We start from the raw sequence: 11,378 nt of genomic DNA on the forward strand, positions 1-11,378 counted from the left end.
TTTTCTGTCAAGTGTTTTTGCTGTGCATTGATTTAACCAGAGCTCTTTGTTGGGCAGTTTTAAGAAATGTCGCATTTAAAAATAAAAAACCCCACTCATTTCCATTTTCTCTTATTAGGCACTGATATCTGTGAGTCCAGATGAAGAGACCTATGATGAAGAGGACGCCGCCTTCTGTTTGGAGATGCTGCTGCGCATTGTTCTGGAGAACAGGTGAGAGAGAGCGAGTTGCTCAGAAACACAATTACCACTTTTGCTAAACAGTCAGTGTTGTTCATCAGTTTTAATTGAGTCAACGTTTGTTTTTGCATCTAAAGGGATCGCGTGTCGTGTGTCTGGCAGACCGTCCGGGACCATCTCTATCACCTGTGTGTTCATGCCACAGAAAGCTGCTTCCTGGTGGAGAGAGCTGTGGTGGGTCTGCTTCGACTCGCAATCCGCCTGCTGCGCAGAGAGGAGATCAGCTCTCAGGTACAGAACCGAGCAACGACTGTCAGCATGGATGAAGGCAAACATTTACAGGCCAGAGGAAAGGTGGATCTGACTGGTCATTTACTCACGTCAGGTTCTGTCACATTTCCCATGTCTGTCACTTTAAAGAAATGCTTCTTGTATTTGTTTTTGTAGGTTACAATTTATTGCTCCTTATTTGAAATCTTTTAAGATTAGGTCCACTGTGTTGTGATGTTCTTTGGTTCACTAAATGTATCCAGTAGAACAGTGTTTCTCAACCTTTTTTGGGCCAGCGTCCCCCTAGCCTTTACCCATGTCCCTCACCGCCCCCCACCAAAGAATTTGCAGGCTACTTTGCACTGACCATTATTTTATCATTAATATTACTATCACTATTGTAGATGTTTTGATTTGTATGCTTGTTTCTGTATTTATCATCAAAAATAATTTCCCAGAGAACAAAAAAGCCATGGGAATAGAAATTATTTTCACCGGCGTCTATAAAAAATTAATATTCAAGTTAAAATTGGTAGGTCTAACAGCAGCCAATCACAGTGGAAAAATATTATTGTTCTGTGCCATTTTCTAGTTGTTAAATATTCCACAAAATGACCAGATAAAAGATGTACAATATGCCAGTTTAAACTTTGAACTATTTGCAAAACGACTGAGCTCTGCAACATTAAAACATGGATAGAACTGTAACTATACATAACGCTCTTCTCGTCAGTGTTTCTGAGAGTTTCTGATGGTGCAGCTCTGTGCTGCCTTCAGGAGAATGGGACATCAGAGTATCATCCATAAAACTTCACCCACATGGCATTTATTGTGCAAACCAGAACTTTCAGTGGAAAAACAAAAGTTCCAGGTCCTTTTAATGCCATACAAATATGAGACAGAAACATGGATTATATCTTTATATTGACCTGTCTATTGATTTATAGATAAATAGTTTTACTGGACAGAAATTACAAAGAACAAATCTGGTTCTTAATCAAATCCTAATGAGTCAAATCGAAAGTGTCATGGAGTCAGCAGCCTCATGACATTAACACCGACATGAAAAATAATATTGAAGAAATAAATATATATTAAATCTAATTAAAAACACAAGTAAGTGATAAGTTATTTACTGTTGAGATATATTTATTCTCAGTATTAGATGTGGTCTCAACAAACCCATGACATTTCAACAATATTATTTTACTTTTTATCTGGAAATAGTGTCTGTTTATTCTTGCCATACAGTCCTTTGTATTAATTATTGCTCGAAAGGTCTTGCCATACCAGTTTATTTCTCTGTATTTACTTTAGCTTCTTAGTTTATTCTTGCATTTTGTTCTTCATTCATTTCCATTTAGTTTCCTTTGATTAGTATTATCCTCTCTTGGTTTATTGCTATGTTTATTGTTGTGCATTTAAGGTGTAAAGTTTACCTTCGACCAAACGCCTCCCAAAGGCATCCCAGCGCCCCCCTTTTGTAAAAATGTCTGCCAGCGCCCCCTGCCGTCCTCTGAGCGCCCCCTGGTGGGCGGTACCGCCCACGTTGAGAACCGCTACAGTAGACCAAAGGAATTAGAATGAACTTAGAATCCAGAAAAAATGTTTCCAGAACAGGAACATTTAGTTCATTACTTTTACAAATTTGAACATACTTATAAAGTCCAGAAGATTCTTACTTACTCATACTTATCTTGCAACCCAGAACAGAAATTAGAACAAACTTAGAATCTAGAAATTAGACCAGAGGATACTGATCTGAACAGGAGTATCTAGTTTACATACTTTGGATCAACATTATTAGATTCTTTGTCTTCTTTTGCTTTTGCTCTTTCCTTTGGTTTGTTATTTTGTTTGTGTTTCCTTTTAATTCATGTAAAACGCTTTGATTTGCCTTGTTGCTGAAAAGGTGCTGCATAAATACAATTACCTACCAGTCAGAGAGAATAAGAGGTGGTATGGAAAAAAATATTTGAACATTTTTATTGGACATCAGGACATGAGGTCAACCTTGATGTTATTAATTTAACACAGGTTTTAGACTGGCTTGTTAAAATGAGAATTAAATTATAATAAACTTTGAAATTTGTCACACTTTTTTGTGCTGTAGCAATTAAAATTTTCATTTACCTGAAAACAGATTATCAAACTTTTTAGAAACGTACTGAGGAAGTGGTGTCATAATGTCTGTTGTTACTCGTGTATTCATCAGTGCTCAATGTGATGTGAAACAAGTTTCCACATCAGAACTGCAACATTCTCAGCTGATTCTGCCCATTTATGTTCCAAGATATTATTTTCATGCTTGTGTTGAGTGCAAAATGGAAATAATTTCTAATATGTTTAAAGGTTTCACTGCATTATCGCGCTTCCTGTTCATCCACAGGTCCTTCTCTCTCTACGCCTCCTGCTCATGATGAAGCCACACGTCTTGTCCCGGATCAGTAGGGAAATTGCTTATGGCCTTCATGAGCTGCTAAAGACGAATGCAGCCAACATCCACTGTACAGACGACTGGTACACGCTCTTCTCCCTGCTGGAGTGCATTGGAGCCGGAGTTAAACCTCGTGCCTCCTTCCAACTTACCTCTTCTTCTGCTGACAATGAAACAGGTTCAATATTTCCCTAAAGTTACATTTCTTATGTTCATGTTATGTTTTTGAAGGGGCAGTATTATGTAAATGAATGAATATAATATACATGTTTCACTTTTTGAATGGAATTACTGACATAAATGAACCTTTTTTTTCCTGTTGTTCTCATTTTAACGAGCAACACCTGTAGGTTTTAAATAATTTACTTTCAGTGTATCGCTTAAACATTAGGTTTCTCTGATGCTTGTGTTGTTCAAACTGTGCTGTTTAAAACGGTACACAAACAACATAAAATGCCTCTTGTAAAATAGCATTGGTTTTCCTGGTGCCTTCAGGTGCCCAGTCGGACAGTGAGCTGTCATCTCATCATTCCAATGAAGTCAGTTTAGACCGTGGCTACACGTCTGACTCAGAGGTGTACACAGACCACAGTAAGACCAGGATACCTCGCTCCACTACTGACGTGGACGTGTCCAGCAGTGGGTGGCTTGTGGTAAGTCCTCACACTTAGAAACGGACAGGTGATGTTTAACAAAGAGCTCCAAGTAACGGTAATGATCCGATGTCTGTTATGTCCGGTGGTCCAGATGTTGATAACCTTGATGGCCTTGATTTCACTATAGCCTAATGAATTGCGTGGCTCTGAAAGTATCTATGGATCATTTTTCTGAACTACAATTATACACACTAACCTAGGCTTTCCATTCTCTCCACCATGTCGACAAAAAAGGACATTGAAGCGACAGGTTCAATACCGAGCTGCCTCTGATTATTGAAGTTCGATGCACAGAAAAGCCGGCATCTCGTTGTCCACTGCTTGCTTGTAGCTTCAGATAACTCCATTGCTTTTGTGTTGCAGCGAGTTTGAAATTTTGCACCGTTTGTATTTCTTCTGTTTTTGCTCATACTTTGACTACGCTCACGGCCAATTGGTGAACAGGAGCTAAGCTTGCGTCACCCCTGGCAGAGAGCGGCCTGGAAAAAAATGCTACTGAAAATGTTTGTAATGCAGGCTGAGTAGAGTGGAGCCGGGTCCGTCAGAGCCAGCGGAAAAGATGCATTAGTTTGATTATGCCTTGGGCCGGCTCTGGGTCTCACAGATATACATTGTTGAATAATTTGACATAACAAGTCAGTGGCTACAATTCTTCAGGATCTTTGTTTTTCTAATACTTTATCGTCAGTAAGGAATGTAAACGATTTAACTTAAAAGTAAAACTGAAAAGCAAATATTTTTTCAGTTGTAAAATTTAAGGCATTTCCTAAATATCCAATTTTCTGTTAAAGACTATAATGTAAAATAACAGAAGAGAATTTCTTACTGGAGGACCAGCTAAACTCAGTTACATTTATATATATATATACTTTTTATATCATTTTAATATTTTTTTATTCCCCACTCACTAGGTTGGAAAAGTTGATTTGGAGACAAGTAAACCCACCCCAGTAAACTCCAAAGCTCAGCTGAATCACCCTTTGGTCAACCAGTACAGCCTGACTTTGGGTCAGGACCTTGGCCAGCATGACACCAAGTCTCTCATCAAGTGTGTGGAAACACTTTCTTTTATTGTCCGTGACGCCGCCCACGTCACCCCTGACAACTTTGAGCTGTGTGTTCGGACCATCCGTGTGTTTGTGGAGGCCAGCCTCAATGGAGGTGAGAATACGCTTGAAACTTTCTCTAACATTGTTGTGTTTCTCTCTGGGGTTTAAGAACTAATAAAGAACAATGTATTAGTCTTAAAGGCCTTTATGTGATGGTCTTTGCTGTCTGACAGTGTGTAGACTCTTGAAGGCATGAATTCTCAACCAGCATATTTCCCAAAATGCATACAGAAATCAAGGTTTCCCACAAGAAAACTTGCTAAGCCTGATGGTTGGGCTCCAGGTCAGTCATTCATCCAATGGCCTGTTGTGTTTTTGAGTTGAAATTTTTTTAAAGTTGACATGAAACTTGAAAATAATAACTTGATAATTATGTGTTATCAAAAGATTGGAAGATTAATACCTAAACATGAAATATAAAGTCTTAAAAAATGCAAACATTTTAAAAAGACTTAACTAAATAAGCAATGCTTAGCCTGGCGGGGGCACAAGTAAAGCCTGGTGGCTGCCAGGCTTATAATGCAGTGGGGGAAACTCTGGAAATGATGACGAACCACTTTTCAATATAATTCTGCTGGCTATTAGTTTAATTTGCGAAGACAAATTAAAATATTATTTTGCTGCTTTGGTTCACAGACTTTAAACTGGCTGCTCTGTTGGCCCAGAATAGAGTGAATATGGAAAAATGATACACCCTGGTATCATTATTATAGAACTGGTTTTATTAACCATCTTGTGACTTTGCAAATCAACAGAAAACTAAATAACAGTTTGTTCTTAGTCTACTGTGATCCATAATATGTTGTATTTATGTTTTTCCTGGTGAATCTCTTCTCAAGGTTATCGGAACCATGACAAGAAGAAGAACCACAAATACGAGTCCAAGTCCCGGATGAGGAAGAAGCCGGTGGGGAGGGAGCGAGACATTGGAGGCAGCACAAGACGAGGTGGAAGTCGAGTGTCAAGTCAACGTCCATCCCGTTCTCACAGTGACGATGAGGAAGACGAGGGTGTTCCAGCCAGCTATCACACCGTGTCATTACAGGTTAGTCAAGATGTAAGTACAATAGCCCTTTTCATCGTTCTACGTTTACTGTGAGCCTCACATCCTTTATGTTCGACACACCTGGTTTCTGTAAACCCTGTCCAGTCCTCGAGGGCCGGTGTCCTTCTGCTTTTAGAAGTGTCCCTGGTTCAACACCGTGAATAAATGGCTGAACTGCTTCCTCAGGGCAGTCAAGTTCTCCACAGTCCATCTAAAACTGGGAGGACACCGGCCCCTGAGGACCCCTGCCCTAGAGTTCATCATTCTCTCTCCAATAAAAGGACTTGCCAGGCATTTTTATATGATAATGGAGGATAGTAATGCCTAACATCTAACCCAGTCGTTCTCAAACTGTGGTATCCGGACCACCAGGGAGCGGTCCTTCAACAACCATTTGTCAGTCGCTACTTTTTCAGTTGAATAGAAATATTCCTCAGCGCAGAATAAATATTTGTTGAGATTACCTTGTGAAGTTCCTGATGCAGGAAAACCATGTATGATGTGATTGTTTATTCTACTGTTTGTGCCCATGCAGCTGTTGGACCTGATGCACACCCTTCATACACGTGCAGCCAGCATCTACAGCTCCTGGGCAGAGGAACAGCGCCACCTAGAGGCTTCTGGCAAAAAGATAGAAGCTGACTCTCAAACTTTGTGGACCAGCTGCTGGTGCCCACTGCTGCAAGGTGATCATTACGTCATCCTGAAATTGGACATAAATAGACTTTCAACTCTCCTGATTTTTAACAGAAATTAGAGCTACTAGATTGATGCATAGGAGCAGTTTAAAAGCCCTCAACATATTTTCTATACTTCTTGTCCTAAAAAACTAATTCCGGGTTTGTCTAGCTTGATGCCTTAAATGAGACACATGGTCGTCCCATCCTGGTTTCAGCAGATAGTTTTTTCCTAATCTGCAATCACACACTCTCCTGCTGAGGGATCCCAGACTGAGGGATTTATTAAAATGAACATATTAAAGTCATGAAGGGGATGACTTGTTGGTTTAAAACAAACCAGTAGTTGTTTGAGTGACACATCCTGAGCTTTGTTGTATTAAAATAGACTCACCTCTTGTACGTGTCTTTGGTCGCGCTCTCCAGGCATCGCTTGGCTGTGCTGCGACGCCAGGCGGCAGGTCCGCATGCAGGCCCTCACTTACCTCCAGAGAGCGCTGCTTGTCCATGACCTGCAGACTCTTGATGCAGCTGAGTGGGAGTCCTGCTTCAACAAGGTTAAAAGCACTACACATTTCTTATAACGGGCCACAGTGTTGCATCATAACTAAATTGTAAGAGTTGAATTGATGTGTGTTTGCAGGTGCTTTTTCCTCTGCTGACGAAGCTACTGGACAACATCAGTCCGGCCGATGTAGGCGGTATGGAGGAGACCAGAATGAGAGCCTGCACGCTGCTGTCAAAGGTTTGAAGTTACACTTCCTGCAGCGTTAGCAGCAATGTTGGGAGCCATCGCAACACATCTTCTCTGCTAATGACAAGTCATGAGCTCATTTCAGACTTGAAGTCAAGTTTTAACAAACTTCTTCCATTTGTTCTGCCGTCTGTCCCGGTTGTCTCTTCTATACCGTATTTTCCGCTCTATAAGGCGCACCTAAAAACCTTCAATTTCCTCAAAAGCTAACAGTGCGCCTTATAATCCGGTTTACCTTATATGTGGACCAATATTGAACCACAACAGGTCTAGCAACTATGGTAAGCAGCCGCCGACTTCATTTTCCCCCGTAGAAGAAGTGCGCGATGCATGATGGGATAGTTGTCAGAACGCTGGTTTGTTAATAAAGTTTGATAATACATTTAAAGCCGGAGGAAGAAAGCATCCATCCATCCATTTTCTTCCGCTTTATCCGGGGTCGGGTCGCGGGGGCAGCAGCTTCAGAAGAGAGGCCCAGACTTCCCTCTCCCCAGCCACTTCTTCCAGCTCCTCCGGGGGAACCCCAAGGCGTTCCTAGGCCAGCCGAGAGACATAGTCCCTCCAGCGTGTCCTGGGTCTTCCCCGAGGCCTCCTCCTGGTGGGACGTGCCCGGAACACCTCACCAGGGAGGCGTCCAGGAGGCATCCTGACCAGATGCCCGAGCCACCTCAACTGGCTCCTCTCGACGTGGAGGAGCAGCGGCTCTACTCTGAGTCCCTCCCGGATGACCGAGCTTCTTACCCTCTCTCTAAGGGAGAGCCCAGCCACCCTGCGGAGGAAAGCCATTTCAGCCGCTTGTATCCGTGATCTCGTTCTTTTGGTCATGACCCAAAGCTCATGTCCATAGATGAGGGTGGGAACTTAGATTGACCGGTAAATCGAGAGCTTCGCTTTTTGACTCAGCTCTCTCTTCACCACGACGGACCGGTACAGCGCCCTCTTCACTGCAGACGCTGCCCCAATCCGCCTGTCGATCTCCCGCTCCCTTGTTCCCTCATTCGTGAACAAGATCCCCAGATACTTAAACTCCTCCACTTGAGGCAGAAAGCAGTTGGGCACAATATCGCAACAACAACACCGTGAGTGAAACAATGACTGGGGCAACCTACTATATAAAGTACTCGGGGACCACTTCTTTACAAATGTGGATGTGTAATAATAAAGTACGAAATAAATTGGCAACCGTAATTGTAGAGTCTATTCTATGCGCTTTATAATGCGGTGTTCCTTATAGTGCTGAAAATACGGTGTGTGTATATATGTGGCACTGTTGAGTTGTTTCTGTTGAGACTTTTGAAACAGCCTTAAAATATGTACATTTTACACAGGCCTGATGCGTCCACCAAGTTTATTGAGTTTTCATGTATGTTAATGCTTCCAAAAAGCCACTTCATTTGGGGGGGGGGGGGGGAAACACTATTATTACAATAAGCCCTGGCAGCGCTTTACTGCTTGGGCCTAAATATTTAAGATTTTATACTTTTTTTTTTATGGAAGTTTTCCTGCATGTTAAGGAATTTTTGAGGGTATTGAATTGTGGTCCTGTGGTCTGTGTGTGTGTTAAGTTCCGGTATGGATGTGCTTTTCCAGGTCTTCCTGCAGCACCTCTCTCCCCTGCTGTCCCTGCCCACCTTTGCTGCCCTCTGGCTTACCATTCTGGATTTCATGGACAAGTATATGCATGCAGGATCCAGTGACTTACTGGTGAGGACAGCAATTACCACACACACTTTTTTCTCGTATACAGTTGATTAGTCTCACCTAAAAAAAGAATACATTGCATATATAAAGTACTAAGTGATGATGAAGTACTAAGTGGCTGAGTACTACAGTTGCATTTTTATTCACTCGTTTATTTGTGTTTCTATGCAGCTGGAGGCGATTCCTGAATCTCTAAAGAACATGTTGCTGGTTATGGACACTGCGGGGATTTTCCGCAGCTCTGACTCTAGGACAGGATACTCGGACCTGTGGGAAATAACATGGGAACGTATTGTGTGCTTTCTTCCGAACCTGCGGGAAGAGCTATTCAAACAGACAGTTATAGCAGGTATTCACTTCTGAGCACTTCATTATCAGGAAGAATGATCATCACAGGAACGATCCATCCTTTGACAAAACTAAATTTAATGTTGTTTCCAGAATACTGCCAGTAGGATTTGGTCCGTTGACTGTCCATCAAAGAACTTATTTTATCTCCATGTGACATTCTTTATTAAATGAAACAAAGAAATCCATATTGCCCATCCCAAATGGCTGCTGCTGTACTATTAAGCAAATGATTTGCGTGATGTTAGGATAAAGCTCTTGTTTTATATTTAATTTTTGTTATTTTAGAGCCGACTCCCGGTCCTCAAGCTGAGCCAGTGCAGTCAGCATCCACAGCTGAACGCCCTTCATCCCCTCAGGAGTCTTCCTCTCTCGCCCAGCCTTCCTCCTCAGTCCTGTCGCCAGCAGAGACTCCACTGTCCGTCAGTCAAGAACCAACTCAAGACCCTCAGTTAGCTAGTGCCAACGGTAAGCACCAGTGACACGACTCCAGTAAAAATGTTAAATTGAGTTAGTTGCATGGTGTGCAATTCATTAATTGCAGTTAATTACATTTTATTAAAAAATATATGTTGACAAAAGATGTGATATCTTATTCAAAAACTCTTTTTGCTGGTAATTTTTTGAACAAATAGACATATGAGCTCAACGACAAAGATCTTTGTTGTTTTTAATCTGTTAATCACGACATAACATCTGTCATGAACATGAAGGAGTTTTTATGAATGTTTGACTGTTGTCATAAAGTGTCATTCGTTAATGACATTTTTAATGCAAAAGTTGTTTTAAAAGTTGCATTAAAAGTCCATTAAAAGTGCCAACTTTGTATGATTTTTGTCACTTTTAATGCAACTTTTAGAGCAACTTTGCATTAAAAGTGTCATTATTTACAGAACGACACTTCATGATAACGGTCATAAACATTCATAAAGACTCTTTCATATTCATGTCAGTCTTATGCACACCCCGTCAAATAAAGTGTTACCAAAAAAGCTTTAAAAATCCAGTTCACTTTAGCTGAACAGGTTGCCCACTCTAATCTCATCACACTTTGTCCTGCGTTAACATTTTTAACACCTAAATAATCAAAATGAACTCATTGGAAATCCCAGCCATAGGAGCTTTGTCACACTTTGTGACAAAGATTTAAGATAACTGTTAAAAAGACGACTGTATTCAGAGTATAATACGTCTGTTTTGCCTCGTAGGACCAGATCTCTCGTCTCCAGCACCTGCTTCAAAATCTCTACCGCTGGCTCCGTCGAGCACATCTCCTGTCCGCTCCCCATTATCTCCAAGTCAGCCACCCCTCATCCTGCAGCCGTTAGCCTCCCCTCTGCAGGTGGGCATCCCATCCATGCCTCTTCCGATCATCTTGAACCCCGCTTTAATCGAGGCCACATCTCCTGTTCCACTGCTTCCTGGCCACAAACCTGCCAGCAGTTCCACTGATGAGTTCCAGTAGAAGAAAGTTCACCTGGCTTGAGGGTCACTGCTCCCGTGGCAACAGAGCAACCTACTTCACACGTCAGGGGACTGCAGCTGGTTTAAGTCTACATAAAGGACTCTGTCGTTTCCTTTGTGCTGTCTGTGTTTATTTACGAATCGTACTGAATGGCATATTAAACTGACAGGTGTGAAGTAAAGTCACTCTGAAGCCGGGTTGTCGTCTCTCTTATGACAAACTTGTTGATCTTACTTTTGTAAAATAAAAAAAAGGATTCTGGGTGTTTAGTCCACAAAAACAGAATTTACTTGTTGTTTTCCAGATATTTTAAAGTTATAACATCATGTATATTTTAGCCTGAGACAATAAATTCAACAGAGTAAGCATTTCCCTACACTTCTTTATTCTTAAAACATTTCAAAGAGGCTTTTCTTTTCTGGTGGTAAATGTTTAATGTTTTTTTTTTTTTTTTTATGACTCCAACTGTAAGCTTTAAGAGACAGTAGGATTTTAACCCACGTCAGTCGGCACAGCGTCTCTAATGGACAAAATCAGGGTCCTGGTTCTTCAGTGGAGGAGCCCTTTGACCTCTAAGCTCTATAACCATCACTGAACCTGCAGTATGAGAATGAAATGAATGGTGGGAGTTATTGATTAATCATCCATCCAACTGTCATCTAAACCCGTTTATCCTTGCAAAGTCACAGGGACCTGGTGGCTGTTGTCAGCGGTGATTGGACAATGGAAGGGTTCC

General features: G+C 41.5%; 1 protein-coding gene across 4 annotated transcripts in view; it reads left to right on the forward strand.

Annotated features, from left to right (window-relative positions):
* gbf1 (golgi brefeldin A resistant guanine nucleotide exchange factor 1) overlaps nt 1–11,010 on the forward strand; it is a 60,082-nt gene extending 49,072 nt beyond the window's left edge. For 2 of the 4 annotated variants that reach the window (XM_008428960.3, XM_008428962.3), the window contains 13 exons: nt 119–213; nt 318–471; nt 2,840–3,065; nt 3,383–3,540; nt 4,455–4,704; nt 5,492–5,709; nt 6,233–6,383; nt 6,801–6,931; nt 7,018–7,119; nt 8,719–8,832; nt 9,001–9,178; nt 9,466–9,645; nt 10,386–11,010. In XM_008428960.3, coding sequence (XP_008427182.1) covers nt 119–213; nt 318–471; nt 2,840–3,065; nt 3,383–3,540; nt 4,455–4,704; nt 5,492–5,709; nt 6,233–6,383; nt 6,801–6,931; nt 7,018–7,119; nt 8,719–8,832; nt 9,001–9,178; nt 9,466–9,645; nt 10,386–10,642 — 2,214 coding nt within the window. In that variant the 3' untranslated portion in view covers nt 10,643–11,010. The remainder of the gene's footprint in view (nt 1–118; nt 214–317; nt 472–2,839; nt 3,066–3,382; nt 3,541–4,454; nt 4,705–5,491; nt 5,710–6,232; nt 6,384–6,800; nt 6,932–7,017; nt 7,120–8,718; nt 8,833–9,000; nt 9,179–9,465; nt 9,646–10,385) is intronic. The other 2 variants (XM_008428961.3, XM_008428963.3) reach the window with 1 other exon arrangement.
* Nucleotides 11,011–11,378: the final 368 nt, after the last annotated feature.

Source organism: Poecilia reticulata, chromosome 15 (assembly GCF_904066995.2).
Source record: "Poecilia reticulata chromosome 15, P_reticulata-male-v2, whole genome shotgun sequence".
NCBI classification, from domain to species: Eukaryota; Metazoa; Chordata; class Actinopteri; order Cyprinodontiformes; family Poeciliidae; genus Poecilia; species Poecilia reticulata.